Here is a 22,483-nt window from a genome sequence, read left to right as displayed (position 1 = left end):
GAAGAACAATCCTCTTCAAACACACCACTTACTTCCAACAATCCAGGATAGTAAGGAAACAATATTCTTTGAATTTTTACAAGAGTTTTTGTATGAAGTTTGTAGAGCAATATCAATCTTGGATTGATCTTCTTCTTCAAATAAACAATTCTCAAAATGAATATAAGTGTTCACAATGTATGCATGAAACTTTGAATGAATTTTCAATGAAAATGTGTATAGAAAGTTTCACTTGAAAAAGAGTATTTGATGAACACTTGGAAATATTGAAAGATGAAGAATATATAGTTTATGAATTGTTAATGAAGAAGGTGATTGATTAATGATTAAGAAAGATGTAGTATTTATAATGTGTTAAACACCTCTTTGAATGGTTATTTTTCCATGAAGCAATGCAATGATTAAGTGGTAAGAAAACAAATTCGTTTGAATGAAATCATGCAATGGAAAAACACACTGGTTCAGTAGGAACCGGTTCCTACCTGGGACAACCCGGTTCCTGCTGAACGTTACAACAAAAATATTTGAAATTTGAACTGAGGAACCGGTTCCCACCTAGGGACAACCCGGTTCCTAGTAGTAAAACACAGAGGTGATGAAACTGAGAATGCTGGGAACCGGTTCCCCCATAGGGACAACCCGGTTCCTAAAACCTTTATTTTGAATTTTACATATGAAAAAGGTTTTAAATGAACTCTTTAAAATATGAAACTTGTAGATGATTATGATATGCATGGAAATATATTTGTGAACAATTATATGTCAAAGTGAGTATTGTTTATACCTTTGACGTTTTAGCTTGATTCTTGACTCTTCACAATTTCTTCAAGACTTTGAAATGATGTATCTTTGCTTAATACTTGAAATTCTTTTTGCACATCCTTTATGAAAGCTTGATGTCCATATTGTCTTCATCAAAACCAATTATATTTGAGAAGCTTGCAATTTACAAGAATCACACATGGGATGTTGTGGATTTACCTTATGGTAAGAAGCCTGTTGGGTGTCGCTGGGTCTATAAGATAAAATACATGGCAGATGGTTCCATTGAAAGGTATAAGGCTAGGTTGGTAGCCAAGGGTTATACACAAATGGAAGGAGTTGATTATTTTGATACTTTTTCACCTGTTGCTAAGATTACCCCAGTTAGAGTCCTTCTGTCTATTGCAGCAATAAGAGGGTGGTACTTAGAGCAACTTGACATAAACAATGCATTTCTTCATGGAGAGTTAAATGAAGAAGTCTATATGAGCATTCCTCCTGGTATGTCTACTACATCTACATCTCATGACTGCAAACTGCACAAGTCACTCTATGGGCTCAAGCAAGCTAGTCGCCAATGGTATGCAAAACTTTCTTCTTTTCTGATCTCCATTGGATATTATCAGTCCAAGGCTGACAATTCTCTTTATGTCAAAGCTACTTCAAACAGTTTTACTGCCCTGCTAGTTTATGTAGATGACAGTGTTCTAACTGGTGACTCCATAGATGAAATTGTCTCTGTTAAACACTCATTAGACCACACATTCAAGATCAAAGATTTAGGACAGCTGAGATATTTCCTTGGATTTGAAATTGCAAGGTCTAGAACTGGTATATTTTTTAATCAAAGAAAATACACTCTAGATCTACTAGAAGATAGTGGTCTTCTTGCTGCCAAACCATCGGTCGTTCCTTTTGACCCCAACACAAAGTTATCTGCCACTGAGGGTGAACCATTACAGGATCCTACCAGTTATAGACGTTTAATTGGATGACTCATCTACTTGACAAATTCTCGACCAGATATTGCCTATGTTGTTTAGCACTTAAGTCAATATGTTGCTAATCCTCTGCTACCTCACTATCAGGCTGCAACAAGGATCCTTAGATATCTCAAAGCTTTCCCGGCAAAAGGTCTCCTTTTTTCAGCTTTTAGCTCTCTTAAATTGTATGCCTTTGTTGATTTCGATTGGGCTCGTTGTCCTGACACTAGAAAGTCTATCACTGGCTACTGGGATATCATTGGTTTTTCCTTGTTATGTTGGAAATGCAAGAAGCAGAATACTGTGTCTCGTTCCTCAACTGAAGCGGAGTATCGTGCTCTAGCTTCCTTGACTTGCGAACTCCAATGGTTACAATACATTTTTAATGATTTCCATGTCACATTTCCTCAGCCGGCATCCGTTTACTGTGATAGTAAATCTACAATTTATCTTGCCCACAATCCAACCTTCCATGAACGCAGTAAACATATAGAGCTTGACTGTCACGTCATACGTGAAAAACTGCAATCCAAGTTGATACATCTCATGCCTGTTCCAACAAAGTCTCAACTGGCTGATGCTTTTACTAAGCCACTGCACTCCCCTGCTTTGTTCTCTATTTTGTGCAAGTTAGGAGTACAAAGTATCCATAGTCCAACTTGAGGGGGGGTGTTAGCATAGATAGTAGCTTATTTCCTTTTTATTCTTCTTCTAATCCTAGCCACACGCGTGGAATGTTAGTTACATATTGGTTATTGCTTATTGTATATATACTAATACTGTACCATTCCTTTATTCAATGAATAATAGGAGAATTCTACCTTTCTATCATCTTCTTCACAGCATATGTTATCACCATTGTTATTCATTCTTTCTTTTTTTCATGGCTTGCGTGCTTGTTTCACTATGCCATTATCAGAATTTGACTGTAGTAAAAAATGAATGATGAGGTTTTTATGAATATAGAAAAGAAATTTAAGAAAAAAAATGTTATAATTAATGTCTGGAAAGTTTTAATTTAGATAATTAAACTTATTTTAACTAATATTTGTTGTCATGAAACTATTTATTCTTTTACCTTTATACTCATTTGAATTTTGATGAATATATAATAATAAATTCTTACTAAATATATATGATAATAAACTTTTGATAATAAAATATTGTTAAAAAAAGAGAAATATTGATACAATTTAATAGTTGAAGTAAAAAAATGCTACCCAAATACAAATATAAGGTTAATTTTGAAAATAACTCTTATAATATACATATACTTAGAGACGATTTAACTAATTTGTAAAATATTAAAATTTAATGAAATAAAAGCATTTTATTTTCTTTTATAATTTTAATAAAATTTAATTAGAGCCCATTTAATCAACAATTTATTTTTTTCCCGTACGTAAATACAAAGCCGTCTCAATTTTTTCGGAGGCCCTGTGTAGATTAGTCGTAGTTAATCATAGAAAAACAAATATAGGCCCTATTTGACAATATTTTAACCGTTATAAATATTTTATGAGGCCCTATTTAGCTATAAGTTAGCTGTGAAAAATTTGAGGCCCTGTGCGGTAGCCCGCCTTGCACGCCTTCAAAGACGACCCTGCATAAATATAATTTTTGTTTTGACATTTTTTATAAAAATATTATTAAAATTTGAATTGTACTTAAAAAATAATGCTAAAAAATGTCTTTAGTGTATTAAAATTTCACCATGAATAAAAAAGAGAGAGAAAATAAACTAAAACATAAAAATATAGACTTAATATATAAATTGCATAAAATAGAGGAAGCAATAGAAAGGAAAAGAGCAGTTTTCCAGAAACATTCAGTTTGAAAAAGAGAAGTCCATTGCTTCTTCACACATGATATTTGTGTCCAATCATTCACTCTTGTTCTTATGAATATCTCTATCACAACATGAACCAGAAGTTTCTCTATATCAATTACCTCTGTTGAAATTTTCTTCTCCATATAAAGATAGAAGAAGAGAAATTAATTGGAGTTTGGTGAAAATGAGAAAGGCTTTCCAAACATACAACTATTATATGACGATGGCCCATTTATTGGTTGATAAACAGTTAAATATTATTATTATTTGGAGATTATGTTGTTATTGCTGACTATTGTTGTTATTTTACCTCAAAACCCTAGTCATATAAGTATATTATCATGTAACTTACACCATCAAATTCCAATTTATTTTCAATAGAACCGAACAACTTAATTTATATATTAGGCAAATTAAATCCCAAGGATAAGATTTCAAGTGTCATGAACTACTTGTTATAAACTAAAATTCAATTGAACTATCATCATCTCGACATTTGATATCAAAAGTTACATTATATCAATATCAATATACACTAATGAAAGTGAAATCGAGTAGATACAAAAAAAATTTACAACATTCCCTCCCCTTCCCCAAAAAAGTAGCAAGATCAAATAATATTATACAACAATAACATTGAGAAGAATCCATTGTGGGCTTTAAGGCTTCTAATATGTTTCTTCTTCTTCATATGTTTTGTAACTGTGGCTCATGGAGTGTTACTGTTATATTGTTGTCAAGCAGTACAACTCTTGAACTACTTATTGATCAATGATCATTAGTAAAGTGATTGGGCTCTTGTAAACACAAATACATCATATCCACCAACAACACGGCCTAAAAGCATATTATCATTCAAATAACTCAGATAATACAATCCTCTTATTGATTCCCTACAATTTAAAAGAGCAATAGTGTGTAATTTATCAATAAAGACACTTTAACTATTTCAACAAAGTGGCGCATCATATGTATACCTTCCTGGATCTGTCATAGGAATTTGAGCTTTGAAAGTACGAAGATGTTGCAAGATCTGCGGGAAAAAGTACACTGTGAGTTAAACGTTAGGCCATATACATAGCTAGTGTGCACCGGTCTTTGTTCATGTAAAACTATATCACCACAGCACTGCACTTTATGATGCAGAAACGTTTTGGTGGCATAAGTTACTAGTGTCAATGGGATCTCAGTATTATGGAGTGTCAGTAAGATAGTGCATGCAAATTATGAATGCAAGAGGCAAAATTAAGGTTGATATTTACCTGCACACTTATAAAAGGTCGTGGTAGTATTACTGGAGATATTAGAGCCTGGAATCGTTCACTAATATTTATATCTTGAAGTGTGATATGCTAGGCATAAATTACATCTTTGTTATAACAGCTTGATACATACCAATTGGAGAAGGAAAAATTAAGCATCATGTAACAAAAGGACCAATCAACTATTGAGATAAGATTCCCAACCATTGTAGAAAACAAAACATGTTCTTAGAAGTAAAAATAATTACCTCTTGAAATTGAAGGTAAATATTGCGGGCCAATACAAGAGTGAATTTGGCGGATACAAGTAATGTAGCACCTTTTTGTTCCTACAAGAGTTGGGTTGAAGGTGAGAGAAAATAATAGAGGTCAAGGGTCAAGCTAAGTTTTGAGCATTTTGACTTTATAACATATTTTAACACACCCTTGAAGATAAACATAGGTGAAATTAGCATGTAAACCATCTAAGGTTTGACAGTGTATTATTATGACACCAACAAAACCCCCTGCAGAGGCATTATAAACACCCAATCATTCTCCAAAATTCAAGCTTGTTATGAACTACAATAAGTATGAGGCATTATAAACACACAATCAATCAATATCCACGAACCTTGATTATAATGAGATGAAGTCCCAGTGGAAAACTTGAATGGAAGTTCATTTCTGGGCAAATTGAGGAATAACCAATCAAGAGCTGACTCAAATGTAGTAAAATCCTAGGTGATTGAAAATTTGAATCTCAAATGTAGTAGATTCTGACAAATTTAAGAAAGGCATGGGGTAGTTAAGTAAGTTCTTGGTACCTTGAGCGCGGAGAGAGCAAGTTCAATGTGATAATCAATGAATCCTTCGTAAGAGAGTTTCTCGTAAACAACTTTTAACTTCTTGGCTTTCTGATCCTTTTTTATGGTAAGACATGTGTCACATTTAAAAAAATCAGACCCAACCGAACCTATCAAATCCTTTTTCATCACATTTTTGCTTCATCTCCTGTTCTAGTGGTAAGACGAGAAAGAAAAAACTGATCAAAATTACAAAGAATTACACAAATTCGATCCCAAAACCAGAACATACCAAACCTTTCAAAAGTAGTTTTTCGATATGAATGCTATTAAATGCAACAGTGTGTCTCAACTGAGTTGATTACAGTGTAGCAATCGATTTATACATAGTTAAATGTAGCAAGAAGAAAACTTTATTGCATATGAGTGGTCTGAAGTAGAACCATACCGCACAAATAAAGCAACTACTCTCACCGCATTATATCACACAATGTCAAAAAATCATGACCAATTGGTATAGCTACATCTTGTCAAATACAATACCTCAAAGAGCAGCTCATCTGGTAAGGCGCGATGTATCAGTGCAGAATCTACACAAGGCTTTCTATTTACACTTCCAAGCGGCGCAAAATCAATATACAACATCTAACAAAAATCAAATACTAAAACTTGAGAACCAATTGTCAGAATCTAATGCATCATCATAAATTAGAATAAGAAGGTTCATTGTTTTACCATCGGAGAAGCTGAATCCAAACAAGCCCTTTTTTAAATCACAACCATCATTGTTGGTATAAACATTTTTTAAATCCAACCATGTCATTGAAAATTGAGTCCAGATGTCTATTAATCCCTTCATAAAGTGTATATCTGCATGAAGAGCACCTCCTGCAGATCAAGTACTTTAAATTTGAGCAAAATAAAAAAAAGGCATCATTATATATTTTATATATCAAAATGGAAAACAAAATACAATTTTATGAACCTCAATGTTTACTTACTGCTTCTATGAATTTCCGATTTGTGAAGTGTTGTTCCTCGATTGATTTGTCCGCCTAAGAATTCAAACTTGCAACAGAGAGCGGTCGAGAATCATTTATCTACAAATAAATATTAATTTCTCACCAATTTAAACTTGCAACAGAGAGCGGTCGAGAATTCAAACTTCCGTGACAGGTTTCAACAGCCATTCCAACGAATTCGCGCGTCTGATGAAGCTAAGTATCGAAAAAACTTTCAATGTTAGTCAAAACAGAATCACATTTAAAGGGAATTTCTCACCTTTGAAACCAAGTACCTTGATGGATTTCTCACCTTGACTCTATTCTGACAGCAACAGTTTTCCCCGGCAACTATGGCTGGCCAGCACATGCTTTGGAGCTACTTCCAATGTTGTTGCTTCATTTTTCTCACATTGAAATCCTAAAATCAGCATATATTTATGGAGAAGAAACCCTAAAATTTGCACATAAAACATACCAATTAATATGAACAAAATATAAGCAGATAGTTTGGAGCTTTACGACAAATCTACCACCGCAAAATCGCACACCGCTGTGAAATCGCCAAAAAATTCAAATCTGCCGCCATAAACTCTTTGATTGAAACAAAACCACAACCCACAAACAAATCTCCATCTTCTTTGCTTAAAATCAAATCAACAATCCAAAAACAAATCTTCATTTTTTATCTTGAAATCGAAATAACGTTCCGCAAACAGGTCCACCATTACCCTCGCCACCAGAAATGTGTTGTCTTCACCACAGATCTACTTCCGTCGTTAAACATACACCACACATCATAAAGTATTTTCGTAAACTATGTTAGCAGAAAAAATCAAAATAGTAGAAGAAGAACATAAAGAAAGAAGAGGAGAGAGAAGTTTGAAAAAAAGGAAGAATGAAGAATGTGAAGACAGAGGAGGGTTCAGATGAGAGAGAAAAGAGTTTGTGTGTTTTGAAAAGCACGTTCAAAAAAAATCAGTTTCGGGGGGAAGAGAGACAACTGTTCACACAAAAAGTGGTTTTGAATTCAAATAATGTACACAATGAAAGTAAGTATGTTTGAGTTAGAATCAATGGTATAATTTGATTGCAAAAAGTATTATTTGGACACAAAATACCCCTGAATTGATGAGGTGGAGGGCAAAGAGAAAATGTTGTTTTGGTGTTTTTCAGAACCATTAATTTTCTTATATTATAGATATAAGTTTAGGCAATGTTTGAGAGTTTGGAAGGAAAGAGAGTGGAGGACTTTGAAAAATAGGAAGGATTGGGAGAAAAGAATAGAAAGATTTTAGTTTGGAGGGTTTTGGAGGATTTGATTTTTTTCATAACACCAAAAACTTCCTAATTAGGGGGAACTCAAAATTTGTATTCAAAGAGAGTTTTAGAGGGCTTAGACAAAATGTTGAAATATAATTTTTGTTGTTATAGTATTTTAAGAAGTAAATATACATTAATGATAAAAATTATTTTATCATTTGTAACAAAATCTTTTTTTAAAAAAATGTTAAAGATTTCTCTATATTTTTTAAAAAATTCAATTTTCGAAGTCGTTCCTTCCCTTATCCTCCAAACTCCCCAAATATAGGGTCTGTTTGGTTCAACAGATGGGAGGAAATTTAACAGAGGGGAGGGGAATGGAAGGGAATGAAATGGAGGGGAGGGGAGGGGAATGGAAGGGAAGGGAGGGGAGGGGGAGGGAATTTAACTAAATATATGTTTGGTTCAAAGAAGAGGAGGGGAGTAAAGAGATTTTTAACAACAAGTATGTTTGGTTCACAAGGGGAGGGAGAGATTTTAAAATCAATTTACCTTTTTATCCTTATAAATATTATTATTTGTACTTGGTAAAAAATAATTCTAAATAACAATAGTATTGAGTAAATTTCACCAAATAAAAACTTGTTCATTCATAAACCATAACTAGTAACAAACTCGTGCATACGCAAGGGTTTTGTTCTGTTACGCGCATTTGGATACATAATTTATTTTACATAAAATGTTAAAAAGGAAAAAATATTTAGATAAATAATTTGATTATTTCGTATATAAAAATGTTTAGATCAATAATAGATTTTTTCTCGTATACCATTTTTGGATAAAAATTATTTGATGATAAATACCATTTCTTGTATATAAAAATATTTATATCAATAACAATTTTTTTCCCGTATACATATTTCATTTTTGTTAAGGTATCATTTATAAAAATATTAGGATCAATAGTAAATTTTGTATATAAAATATTTAGATTAATAGTAGATTTTTTTTCAAATACAATTTTTGAATAAAAAATATTTGGATCATAAATACCATTTTTCGTAAATAATAGATTTTTTTCCGTATACAAATATTATTTTTGTTTAGGTATCATTTACAAAAATATTTGGATCAATATTAAATTTTCGTATATAAAAATATTTCGATCAATAATATATTTTTTTCCGTATACCATTTTTGGATCAAAAATATTTTATCATAAATACTACCTATGTTCCTTTATATAAGAGACAATTCACTTTTTAGATTCATTGAATAATTAATGTATCTAGTCAATATACATACCAGATACATTAATTATTCAATGAACCTAAAAAGTGAAATGTCTCTTATATAAAGGAACGGAGGTAGTACCATTTATCATATATAAAATTATTTAGATCAATAATAGATTTATTTTCCCGTATACATACTTCATTTTTGTGTAGGTATTATTTACAAAAATATTTGGATCAATAGTAAATTTCGTATATAAAAATATTTAGATCAATAGTAAATTTTTCCCGTCTATCAATTTTGAATAAAAATATTTGGATCATGAATACCACTTTTCGTAAATAATAGATTTTTTCCATATACATATATTATTTTTGTTTAGGTATCATTTACAAAAATATTTGGATCAATATTAAAATTTCGTACATAAGATCAATAATATATTTTTTGACCTATGCCATATTTGAATAAAAAATATTTTCATCATAAACACATTTTTCGTATATAAAAATATTTAGATCAATTTTGATTTTTTTTCCGTATACAGACTTATTTTTGTTTAGGTATCGTTCTCAAAAATATTTGGATCAATAGTAAATTTCATATATAAAAATATTTAGATCAATAGTAGATTTTTTTCCGTATACCATTTTTGAATAAAAAATATTTGGATCATAAATACCTTTTTTTCGTAAATATTAGATTCTTTTTCCGTATACAAATATTATTTTTATTTAGATATCATTTACAAAAATATTTGGATCAATATAATCTAACGCCGAATGAGATTTGAAAGCTTAACGCCGCATGGAGCTTTTGAGGTGGTTATCTAGTCTATAATGGAAAGACAATCGGCATGACCGGAAAGGATAACGGATGGAATCCAAATGCATATTGCATAGAGTCACACTTGAGTCGTACGTGTCGGTGAGAATTGTGTTTTATGTGATTTTGTAATATGATTGGTGTGGATTAATTATGTAATAAGTGATGCATAATGTGGAATTTTGTGTGATAATTGTATACTTGATGGCATTTCATTAGTGGATTACAATTGTTGAATTGGTAATTAGATGTAATTACTTGAATGATGGAACTTGGTTGTTTAATGATAAAATATGTTAACTTTAATGTATGGCTATAGAAGCATTTCTTTTATGAAGAGTGATGAATTGTGGAATGTATGCTTGTTTATGTTTGCATTTCCCATTATTATGATTTCTATAATAATTTGAATTCTCACCCTTCTGTTTGAATGTTTCCCTTTGTTGGTAACGTGCAGGTTCAGACGAGTAGTAGTTAGTCCGAGGATTTAGCTGAGGAGCTCCTAAGTTTGTTATTGGATTAGGTAGCGAGTCATATGCTCTAATCATGTAACACTTGGGGGGTTTTGTTTAGACTTATGCTTATGTTTGGATATTGCTATTTCCTATGTTTTGTTGGATATTCAGGTGTATTTGTTTGAGATCTTGAATATGTTGTTTAAGGCTATGTGGCCAAGATTGTGGATTTCAAATTAGCATGTTTGGATATTAATGTTAATTTGAATTTGGTAGATGAGTATAATATGGGATATATTCATTGAAACTTTAATAGCATTTTAATTGTTTTTCCGCAAGCTAGCGTTTATGCATAATGTATGAAAGCATGAGATTTATATTTGTGTTACAATATGATCTTTACATATTATAGATGTTGTATGTATGTTATTTTGGGATTTTCATTTTGTGGAAATCAACATGTGGCGCCCTTTTTCCTTATGCATGATTACTCTGTGAGATTATATGATATATTTGGGGTTAGAAAAGGGGTGTTACATTAGTGGTATCAGAGCGTGGTCGACCATCTGGTCAGAGTCGTTAATGTCTTTATTCTCGTTGTATTAGATTTGTGTATCTGATACGATCGATACTGTTTTGTCTATTTTGGTTGTTAGTTGTATTAGGACGATGGTTGTTGGAAAGAAAGATGATGCCATTGCTGATGCATTGAGGATGTTGGCTAGGTCTCTTGGTCAAATTCCTCAAGCTAATGCTGGAAATCAGAATGGTGATGATGATGAGTATCATGCTTTGGGGAAGTTCCAGAGGAACAATCCTCCTACCTTTGAGGGAGAGCATGAACCAGATAAAGCTCGAGCTTGGTTGAAGGCGATCGAGAAGATCTTTCGAGTTATGAATTGCATTGATGCTCAGAGAGTGCAGTTTGGTAATCACATGCTGGAGAAGGAAGTTGAGGATTGGTGGGGCAATATGGCTCAGAGGTTTGATGAGGAAGGTATTCATGTTACTTGGGATCTTTTTCGCGATGCATTTTTGGAAAACTATTTTCCAGAAGATTGCCGTGGAAAGAAAGAGGTGGAGTTCCTTGAGTTGAAGCAAGGAAATGGTACTGTTGCTGTATATGATGCTAGGTTTCCGGAGATTATCAAGTATTGTCCTCACTACAATACTATGAATGCAGAGAGATCTAAGTGTGTGAAGTTTGTCAATGGTTTGAGGCCTGATATCAAGAAGGCAATTGGTTACCAGCAGATTACTTGTTTTATGGAGTTGGTTAACAAGAATCAGATCTATGATGAGGATAGTAGGGAGAGTGCTTCTCACTACATGGCTATGAACGAGAAGGAATGTCAATTCCGTGGGAAATTGTATGATGGTAAAGGAAAGCAGAAAGCTGGTAATGGCAAGAAACCAAGTGGGGGAGGATCTCACACTCCTGTCAAGTGCTATAGGTTTGGTGTTGAGGAACATTGTATTTCTGAATGTCCTCATTCTGATGCGACGTGTTTCAAGTGTGGCAAGGTGGGTCACAAGTCTCATGAGTTTAGAAGTGGTTCAAAAGTGGCTTGCTATAATTATGGAGAGCAAGGTCACATTAGTACCAAGTGTGACAAATCGAAGAAGGATCAAGCGAAGGGGAAAGTGTTTGCATTGTCTGGTGCGGAGGTGATCTGCTGTCGCACATGAATAAAAAATGAGTGTTTTGTAAACTGTAGTAATGACGGTAATGACAACTCGGATATCGTCTCACAAGGATTCTTAGTTATTACTAACCAATTGGAAATCAAATTAGGGGGTTTATTTTGGTATTCGATTGAGAAAAAGTAATTATTGAAATAAGCTGTTGTGAAATAAGTGATTATGAAATAAGCTGTTGTGAAATAAGTGATTATGAAATAAGTCAACCTACCGATTCAGTTCCTACTATCATCGATTATTATAATTTTAATACCCTAAGCGGATTGTCCATTCCTATTTGGATACAAACTCAATGACAAGCGCTGTGAGGTTTGCAAGACGTATGATCCTATTGTCCGAAAAGCAAACGGGATAAATTCTCATGAATTAAGCAAACATGAGCGATCAGGCACAAAAACGAAACGAATTAAGCAAATGTGACGTGACGTGCCTATATTAGGATCATACAATCAACCAAATTGAATCAATATTTTTCATGCAATTGAATTAAGCACACAAGAACACAAAATATCATTGAAAGGAATTAAACTAGAATTAACATTATAATAATCTCAAGTTTTGGAACCTGAATTACAGTAGATTGACTCAAGGGCGATTAGTTCTCCATGAGTTCGTAAAGGCTCCAGAAAATTTCGTTAAAAGTGAATAGTAAAAACTTGAGAATGAACAGTAGCGGCCAACCCTAGGTAAATGGGAGAAACAAGAACTCGGGTCATAACCCAACTGGGTCAAACAAACATAACCCAGGCCCAAAACTAAAAAAAACTAATACTACAGCTTCAAACGACCCGAATCTGACTTCTACTCCAATACAAAAGTTGTAGAACTTTCTCTTAGCTTTCTGACGATTACTAGAACGCATCGATCGGATTCTCGGAGCTCTAGTTATGATCGTTTTAGTGCAGACTGTTAATGCTGAAAATAAAGTGCGAAAATGAAATTAAACCAAAAATAAACTAAATTAGAAAACATTATAAAATATAAAAATAAGCAAAGCAAACTATAGAAATGCCTAAGTACAAACATAAAGGAACGTGCATCAAAATACACTGATCAAGAGGTCACTACTGATGATACACTAATCCAAGGTACATGCTTTATTAATGGTACACCTTTGATTGCTATTATTGATACCGGTGCAACACATTCTTTAATTTCTTTGGATTGTGCTAAGAGATTGAATCTTGTGTTATCTAATATGCATAGAAGTATAGTTATTGATACACCTACTATGGATTTTGTTTCTACTTCTTTTGTGTGTTTAGCAAGATTAATTTGAGGTCTGGGTATCATCAGATTCGTATGAAGGCGGAGGATATTCAGAATACTGCTTTTAGAACGATGTATGGTCATTATGAGTATTCAGTTATGTCGTTTGGTGTGACTAATGCACCTGGTGTATTCATGGAGTATATGAATAGGATTTTTCATGATTATCTTGATAAGTTTGTGGTTGTGTTTACTGATGATATTTTTATCTATTCCAAGAGTGGAGATGATCATGCTGAGCATTTGAGAATTGTGTTATCGGTGTTGAAAGAGAAGAAGTTGTTTGCTAAGCTTTCTAAATGTGAATTTTGGTTAAGTGAAGTTAGTTTCCTTGGCCATGTGATCTCTATTGGAGGTATTTTTGTTGATCCGTCGAAGATTGAGGTTGTATCTCAATGGGAAGCTCCTAAGTCTGTTTCTGAGATTAGAAGTTTTCTTGGTTTGGCTGGTTATTGTAGGAAGTTCATTGAGGGATTTTCCAAGTTATCTTTGTCATTGACGTTATTGACTAGGAAAGGTCAAGCTTTTATTTGGACTTCTCAATGTGAAGGGAATTTTCAAGAGCATAAGAGAAGATTGACTTCTGCTCCTATTTTGATTTTGCCAGATCCGTTAGAACCGTTTGTTGTTTATTGTGATGCTTCTTTATTGGGTTTGGGAGGTGTTTTGATGCAAAAAGGACAAGTGGTAGCTTATGCTTCAAGGCAACTTAAAGTTCATGAGAAGAATTATCCGACGCATGATTTAAAGTTGGCCGCTGTTGTGTTTGTTTTGAAACTTTGGAGGCATTATTTGTTTGGATCAAGATTTGATGTGTATAGTGATCACAAGAGTTTGAAGTATTCGTTTGATCAAAAAGAGTTGAATATGAGGCAAAGAAGATGGTTGGAATTCTTGAAAGATTACGATTTTGGTTTGAACTATCATCTTGGAAAAGTGAATGTTGTAGCCGATGCATTGAGTAGGAAATCATTGCATATGTCTATGTTGATGATTCAAGAATTGAAATTATTGGAACAATTTCGAGATTTGAGTTTGGTTTGTGAAGCGACGTCTTCGTGTGTTAAGCTTGGTATGTTGAAGCTTACGTGTGGTATTCTTGATGAGATTAAAGAAAGTCAAAAGTCGGATTTGAAATTGGTTGACATTATGACATTGATTAACCAAGGTAAAGGTGGTGATTTTTGGATTGATGGGAATGGTATTATGAGATTTCGTGATCGAGTTTGTGTTCCGGATGTTGTGGATTTGAGAAAGAGAATTCTTGAGGAAGGGCATAGAAGTGGTTTGAGTATTCATCCTGGTACTACTAAAATGTATCAAGATTTAAGGAAATTGTTTTAGTGGCAAGGTATGAAGAAGGATATAGCAGAATTTGTTTATTCATGTTTGACTTGTCAAAAGTCAAAGATTGAACATCAAAAGCCGTCTGGTTTGATGCAACCGTTATCTATTCCTTAGTGGAAATGGGATAGTATTTCTATGGATTTTGTTTTGGGTTTGCCAAGAACATCGAGTAATTGAGAAGCGATTTGGGTAATTGTGGATAGGTTGACGAAATGTGCTCATTTATTACGATAAGGATGGATTATTCGATGGAAAGACTTGCTAAGTTGTACATAGAGAGGATTGTGTGTTTGCATGGTATTCCGTCAAATATTATTTCTGATAAAGATCCAAGGTTCACTTCTAGATTTTGGGAAGGTTTGCAAAATGCTTTGGGTACAAAGTTGCGTTTGAGTTCGACGTATCATCTGCAAACTGATGGTCAAACGGAGAGGACTATTCAGTCGCTTGAAGATCTTTTGAGGTCTTGTGTTTTGGAACAAGGAGGAAATTGGGATTATTTCTTACCTTTTATTGAGTTTAAGTATAACAACAATTTTCATTCTAGTATTGGAATGACACCTTTTGAAGCTCTTTATGGTAGAAGGTGTAGAACTCCTTTGTGTTGGTATGAATCGGGAGTAAGTGTTATGGTTGGACCCGAGTTAATTCAAGAGACTAAGGATAAGATTAAGATGATTCAAGAGAACATGAAGGCTTCTCAGAGTCCTCAGAAGAGTTATCATGATAAGAGGAGGAAGGCTCTTGAGTTTGAGAAGGATGATCATGTAATTCTTCGAGTTACGCCAATAACGGGTGTTGGTAGAGCTTTGAAGTCGCGTAAGTTGACACCGCGTTTCATTGGTCCTTATCAAATTTTGGAAAGAATAGGTGAAGTGGCATATCGGATTGCATTGCCACCGTCTATTTCTAATATTCACGATGTGTTCCATGTGTCTCAATTGAGGAGGTACATTGCGGATCCATCGCATGTTGTTCAATTAGATGATGTTCAAGTGAGAGATTATTTGACGGTTGATACATCACCTATGCGAATTGAAGATCGAGGGGTGAAGAAGCTTCGTGGTAAAGAGATTGTTTTGGTGAAAATGATATGGGGTGGAGTTGCCAATGGAAATATCACTTGGGAACTCGAGGATAAGATGAGGGAATCGTATCCGGAGTTATTTGTTTGAGGTAATTTTTGAGGCCGAAAATCTTTTAAGTGGGGGAGAGTTGTAACACCCTATTTTTATTAGATTTTATTTAATTAGGATTATTTGATATTTGGTATTGTTTTTGTGTTTTATTTAATTATTGTTTGATTGATAATTATTTAATTGTGTAGTAATATATTATTTAGCTAATTAATAAATGGTAGAATTATATTAGAATTATATATTGGGCTTAGTTGAATTAGAAATGAGAATAGTGGATGGGTTAAGCCCGATGAGATAATGAGAGTTAAAAGAGGATTTTATGACTTAACCTAAATTAGGAAAAGATAGAAAGATGGAAAGAAGAGAAAAGAGGCATAGAGAAGAGAAGAGAAGAAAAGAGAAGAAAAGAGAAGAGGAAGTAGATTCTTGAAGAGGGTGGATTAAGAGCTAGAGGTAAGGGTTAGAATCCAAATTCTTCTAGAATCTATGATTGGGTAATGTGTTTGTGTATGTGTTATCTTCAATCTTTGCAATTTCATGAAAATGTGTAAACCCTAACTTTTGTGCTAATTTATATGGATTTACATGATTAAAAATGATTTTGATGAATGTTATGGTTCAATGATGATTAATACTGGCTGTATTTGATGTTTATCGATGTTTGGAAGTGATTTGGAGTAGTGGATTGTGTATTTCGCAGTTCTAAACGTTGTTGTTTTTTCTGTGAAATCGCAGGTCAGCTAAGCGGCCACAGGCTCGCTAAGCGGATGCTGTTTGTTTTTCAAAGATAAAAGGAGCTCGCTAAGTGGACCCAGCCTGCTAAGTGGAGCCCAGTTTGTGATTCACTACTGTTTTTAACCACTTGAAGCGGGGTTATTGAAAATCTAATTCCATAAGCGCGCTTGAAGTCGCTAAGCGGACCCTCCTGTATGGAACTTTTTCCAAACTTTGAAATGTTGTATCTTTTAATCCGTAACTCCTTTTTATGTGTCGTTTGAAGCATATTGAAGCTTAAATAATTTTCTATATGATAGAGTAGGATTGGTTGGCAATTGTTTAATTTAATTATGATGTTAATTGAGAATAATATGTAATTATGTGTGTATGTTATGGATGAATCGTGTATCATCAATGTTCATGGGTGCATTATATGTTGTTAATGTCGTGAATTATGTGATTGATTGCTAAGTGCTAATTGATGTTTGAGATTGGATTGAATGCCATGTTGTGTAATATTGTACAAAGTTGTAAAGATGTGATTGTGTAGTTTAAGAGATAGAGAGATCGTCTTAAATGCATGAGTCTTGTTTTGTTGCACACGTACACAAGCACGAGTCTTTGAAAGTGAAAATGTTGGGTAATCTTGAAAAGGTTATTTACTTATCCCAAATCTAACGCCGAATGAGATTTGAAAGCTTAACGCCGCATGAAGCTTTTGAGTTGGTTATCCAGTCTATAGTGGAAAGACAATCGGCATGACCGGAAAGGATAACGGATGGAATCCAAATGCATATTGCATAGAGTCACACTTGAGTCGCACGTGTCGATGTGAATTGTGTTTTATGTGATTTTGTAATATGATTGGTGTGGATTAATTATGTGATAAGTGATGCATAATATGGAATTTTGTGTGATAATTGTATACTTGATGGCATTTCATTAGTGGATTACAATTGTTGAATTGGTAATTAGATGTAATTACTTGAATGATGGAACTTGGTTGTTTAATGATAAAATATGTTAACTTTAATGTATGGCTATAGAAGCATTTCTTTTATGAAGAGTGATGAATTGTGGAATGTATGCTTGTTTATGTTTGCTTTTCCCATTATTATGTTTTCTATAATAATTTGAATTCCCACCCTTCTGTTTGAATGTTTCCCTTTGTTTGTAACGTGCAGGTTCAAATGAGTAGTAGCTAGTCCAAGGATTTAGCCGAGGAGCTCCTGAGTTTGTTATTGGATTAGGTAGCGAGTCATATGCTCTAATCATGTAACACTTGGGGGGTTTTGTTTAGACTTATGCTTATGTTTGGATATTGCTATTTCCTATGTTTTGTTGGATATTCAGGTGTATTTGTTTGAGATCTTGAATATGTTATTTAAGGCTATGTGGCCAAGATTGTGGATTTCAAATTAGCATGTTTGGATATTAATGTTAATTTGAATTTGGTAGATGAATATAATATGGGATATATTCATTGAAACTTTAATAGCATTTCAATTGTTTTTCTGCAAGCGTTTATGCATAATGTATGAAAGCATGAGATTTATATTTGTGTTACAATATGATCTTTGCATATTATGGATGTTGTATGTATGTTATTTTGGGATTTTCATTTTGTGGAAATCAACATGTGGCGCCCTTTTTCCTTATGCATGATTACTCTGTGAGATTATATGATATATTAGGGGTTAGAAAAGGGGTGTTACAGCCTCCCTATCAGCTTGCTTGCGATGTTGAAAACGTCTCCATTGAGTTCTGGTCATAGGATTCTTTCCTAAGTAGTTTTCAGAACATGAGTCTTCTTTTCAGACTTGAACTCACGTCTATAGTTAACAACAAAACCTCCTCTGGAAGTAGCAGCAGCGCCTTGAGATACCTCCAGCCTGAGGCTTGATCCATCTCCCCCTAGGAGCCCCAGCCGATGGCATATAACTCCTTGGCCTTAATTGAGAACTTCCCCCAGTCCTTCTTGAGGTCTCTTCTCTCACTGGATAACACCTCTGGACAACCCATTTGCTTTCACTCTTTCCAAGCTGTAGCCTTTGAAAGTTTTCAGTGGCAACCTTGTTAGTGACAGGACCACACCTAGGGCATAGACACACTTGTGAGCCCTTGTTTTTGCAGCAATACAGAAAGTCATCCATGTCTTCATCAAGCTTTGGGTAAACTTCTGCCAAGTCAACATCAGGACTTTCACCCGTCTCTTCCACCATCTCAACCTTATCATACTCGGTGATTTCGACCATGTTGATCTTAATTGGGTCAACGAACAAAGCTTCTTCCTGGTGAAGAGGGTCAGCGCCGATCTTCATCTTGCGGCCAGCAAACTTCAGCCTGCCTTCTTGAATTGATTTCTGAACAAGATCCCTGAAAAGATAACAAATAGATGTATTGTGACCCAAATAATTATGATATTTACAAAATCCCCTTTTTTGCCTCTTTTCCAATGGTGGCATTTTAGTGCCTTGTGGTACTATCATTTGACCATCTTTAACTAATACATCAAAAGTATAAGTTTTTAAATGAAACTTTGGATTGTTTTCGACGGGATTTTTCCCTTGTGCAGGTAATAAAGACCGACACTCATATGTAGATCCTGGCTTCATTTCAGCCACGTCGACTTCTACCTCTGTCGGTGAGGCATAATCAGCCTCATAAATAGGATTTGTCGCATCATAATCTCTGAAAGCTACTTTTTCTTTTTTAGCCTTAGTATGTTTAACTTTCTCCAACCTTAGCCTTTCGAGATGTTGAACTCTATCAGCTAATTGTGACATACTTTTTACAAAATTCTGGTCGATTTTCTTCCTAATGGAATAATCTAAACCCCCAGCGGCCATCTGAACAAGTTCATGTTCTGGCACTTGCGTAAAACATCTAGCCTTTAATGACCGAAACCTATTTAAATAATCATCGATGCTCTCACCAAATCTCCTCTTGATTCCTGATAATTCTGCCAAACTAATCCTGGAGTGCCCTTCATAGAACTGTTCATGGAATTTCTTTTCCAATTTAGCCCATGATTCAATTGTATTTGCATTTGGGGCCAGTTAAGTGAACCATGTAATGGCTACTTTAGTCAAGGACGAAGGGAAGTTTTTTACTCTTAGACTCTCATTGTGAGCCAAATCCCCTGACTCAGTTAGGTACCTGGAAATATATTCTTTTGTCGATTCGCCGGACTCTCCCCCAAACTTAGTATATTTAGGTACTTTTGTTCCCCTGGGTAATTTAGTTTGGAGAATAAATTCAGCCAGTGGAGATGCATATAGATACCTCTGTAATCTCATGCCATTCCTAGCCATAATTCTCTCAACAATTGTAGTTAAATTGTTTTCTATTGCCACATCTTCTTATCGACATTGATCGATAATTTGATTAGCATTTTGTTGTCGACCCACTAACACCATTGGATGGCGTCCCGCTATTCCTAACTCGACACCTTGGTTTTGTTGGGGTATGGGAATTTGACCCTGGTGTACTGTTTCTTCCTCCACTAAATCTATCTCCGGTTGTATAGGTATAACATTTTGCCTATTCATTTGAGGTGCTTGTCGAACCGGTGTTTGAGGTGCCCCCAAAAAATTACATAAGCGAGTCAACTGGGTGACCACTTGCCTATTAGATTCAGCTGATTCCTGCATCATAGGGTTCAAAGTAGTACCCATTTGATTAGTTAACATATTGACTAACTCATGGTTACTATCATCTATTTGTTGTCTAAGCACCACTACTGAAGTATTCGACAATGGCACTGCTCTATTCTGATTGTTTCTATTTTGAGCATTTTGTGTAGATCCCTGCAAAGAAGAACTTATATTCTGAGTGTTATCCGTGACCAGTGCTGCAGTTGACATCGACTGATAGCCTGGAATTAAGGAATACAGCATTCCATAAAGAGGATCTGCAGTGCCAAAACGGGATATGTTAGGCCTGAAAGGGATACTTGTCATCATTGTTGACCCTGGGCTTCCTGGTGGAGGCAAAGGGATAGACGTCACCACTGCACCTTGTCATACCCCAAATTTGTCCTACCCTTATTCATCTGGCTTATAATTCACATACATCATCATTTAGGTCATAATCCAACTCATGCATTCATATCATTGGTATTGATCAGAGACTAGCAAGGGATAGCTTTTATGGCAGAGGATTTCCTACCAAATGTGTGGATCTGAGGTATAATCACGTGGCTCTATGTTCATTGAAGTCCTCCTGGATTAGGGTTCTCTCATTCTCAACTCAAGGCATCGGTTGAAAAGTACAAGCTTGATGTTCATCTGATTATCCTGAATTAGGGTTTCTTGACCAAAGTCAACGCAGTTGACTTTCTAGTCAAATACATTGATCAAGAGTTGATTTTATGGAGATAAGTGGCATGATGCTTGTATGGGAGTGTTCAGTTGATTTCAATGGGTCAGAAGTGGATTAATCGGGAATTTCATTGAAATCGGAGGAAAATCAGAACAGTTGACTTTTGGGTCAAAATCGGAAGAATTATTCGAATATTGACTTTTGGTGGAAAATCAGTCAAAGAAAGTCAATGGAAATAAATAAAATCAAAAAATTATCAAAGTTGCCAAAAATGGAAAGTTCTTAACACTTAGAAAATTTGGAAGTTTTGAGAGTTTTCAATTTTGGCTGGGCAGCTGACTTCATGGTCGATTTACATGTGGATGGAGTCCTCATTTCAAAATAAACTCAAGAGAAAAGTTGTCATCCTCATGGAGATGAATAATTTTTCAGTTGGAAGTTTTTTCATTGGAGGCTTGAGTCAAAAGATACAAAGGTGAAAAGTTTGAAGAATCACATTTGCTCAAGTCATGTTGCTGGGCTAAGTTATGGGCACGCGTGACGCAATTCATCAAACACGTGGCGTGCTAATTTTGAATGTGATTATAGAGAAGCACAAAGATCCATAGGGTTCAAAATTGGTATGAATCTCTTATCCTCCAGGCACTCTACACAACAAGACCAGAATTGAGTCAATCGAGCGAATATTGAATCAAGTGTAAGTGCTCAAAGTCACACTCTCACAATAGGCAAAATTAAGCATCCGGCTGGGCATGATGTTAGGTCACGCGTGTGCATTTTGCCAAACACTTGGCGTGCCATCTCTAATGTCAATTTTAAGGCCCTATGAGTCTCCATATGGATCTAGCTTGATGTTAAATCATTCTTTACCATGTCCTCTATCAGGTAAGCCCAGGATTACTAAGTTTGAACATGTATGGACCACGACGGAGACACCTAAAGTCGTGCTCTAGCTAAGTCATGTCTTTGCCATGAACGTGAGACTGGGCATGTCACGTACGCAGGGAGATGCAGTGTTGACATAACACGTTCATGATCATTTTTATTGCACTTCTAGGCATTTGCTCAAGACAATTCCAACACCAATCTTGCCCCATTACATGTCATCTTTATGACGAAATCAAGAACTTATCATTGGGACAGGTGGTTGGCATTTTAAAGAGGTACAAAGTTGGCCACTCGGATATACTAGCTAGAGCATGTATGTGTTCTTGGTGTAGCAACATGCATGAGTGAATGTGAGCCTCCATGTGAAAACGTGAACAAGACATACCATAGAACCACCAACTGTTTTTGATAAGTTTGGAATGAGAGATGATCCAATGCTTCGCACTATACCATACACCATACATCCCCATATATAAGGTCCAATGCTTTCACAAAGGAGAGGACGCTTTCACAATCACACTTTTCTTTTTTCAGTTTCACACAACTCTCATCACTCTTTCCACTCTCACCCTCTTGATCTCTCACCTATCTCCACCATAACCGTTTTTTCTAACCACCCTAACCACCACCGTAACAAACTTCAACAACCACTTCAGTTCATCTTCCCCAATCTCTATATCGATCCAGAGCTCCTTC

General features: G+C 34.8%; 2 protein-coding genes and 1 long non-coding RNA gene across 4 annotated transcripts; 1 reads left to right on the top strand and 2 right to left on the bottom strand.

The window, feature by feature from the left end:
- Positions 1-3,808: 3,808 nt before the first annotated feature.
- LOC131597273 (probable plastid-lipid-associated protein 10, chloroplastic) lies at positions 3,809-5,045 on the bottom strand. The gene is made up of 4 exons (XM_058869980.1): positions 5,022-5,045; positions 4,839-4,928; positions 4,554-4,609; positions 3,809-4,469 (listed from the first exon to the last, which is right to left on the bottom strand). Exons 1-4 carry the CDS (start codon positions 5,043-5,045, stop codon positions 4,355-4,357), a joined length of 285 nt encoding a protein of 94 aa, XP_058725963.1. The 3' UTR covers positions 3,809-4,354.
- Positions 5,046-5,174: 129 nt separating this feature from the next.
- LOC131594852 (uncharacterized) lies at positions 5,175-7,661 on the bottom strand. Of its 2 annotated transcripts, XR_009281571.1 has the most exons (5): positions 6,938-7,661; positions 6,625-6,840; positions 6,359-6,511; positions 5,452-6,268; positions 5,175-5,344 (listed from the first exon to the last, which is right to left on the bottom strand). It is a non-coding gene; the product is annotated as an uncharacterized LOC131594852 (long non-coding RNA). The 2 variants fall into 2 exon arrangements; XR_009281570.1 differs by having other exon boundaries at positions 5,175-6,268.
- Positions 7,662-11,297: 3,636 nt separating this feature from the next.
- On the top strand, positions 11,298-12,092 carry LOC131597272 (uncharacterized). Its single transcript, XM_058869979.1, has 2 exons — positions 11,298-11,386; positions 11,537-12,092. The coding sequence occupies exons 1-2, from the start codon at positions 11,298-11,300 to the stop codon at positions 12,090-12,092; spliced, it is 645 nt and encodes a 214-aa protein (XP_058725962.1).
- Positions 12,093-22,483: the final 10,391 nt, after the last annotated feature.

The sequence above is a fragment of the Vicia villosa genome, linkage group LG4 (genome assembly GCF_029867415.1).
Source record: "Vicia villosa cultivar HV-30 ecotype Madison, WI linkage group LG4, Vvil1.0, whole genome shotgun sequence".
Classification (NCBI taxonomy): Eukaryota; Viridiplantae; Streptophyta; class Magnoliopsida; order Fabales; family Fabaceae; genus Vicia; species Vicia villosa.
The sequence above is the reverse complement of the archived record's forward strand: the minus strand, read 5'-3'. Positions and strand labels throughout refer to the sequence as shown.

What these genes read in the sequence shown, in the direction of transcription:
- LOC131597273 (XM_058869980.1), bottom strand. Translation starts at nt 5,045, where the DNA reads ATGGTTGGGAATCTTATCTCAATA. An exon ending in GACCTTTTATAAGTGTGCAG is followed by an intron (nt 4,610 to 4,838) that starts GTAAATATCAAC and finishes TTTTTCCCGCAG; the next exon opens with ATCTTGCAACATCTTCGTAC. An exon ending in CCTATGACAGATCCAGGAAG is followed by an intron (nt 4,470 to 4,553) that starts GTATACATATGA and finishes TTTAAATTGTAG; the next exon opens with GGAATCAATAAGAGGATTGT.
- LOC131597272 (XM_058869979.1), top strand. Translation starts at nt 11,298, where the DNA reads ATGAATTGCATTGATGCTCAGAGAGTGCAGTTTGGTAATCACATGCTG. An exon ending in TGGGGCAATATGGCTCAGAG is followed by an intron (nt 11,387 to 11,536) that starts GTTTGATGAGGA and finishes ATATGATGCTAG; the next exon opens with GTTTCCGGAGATTATCAAGT.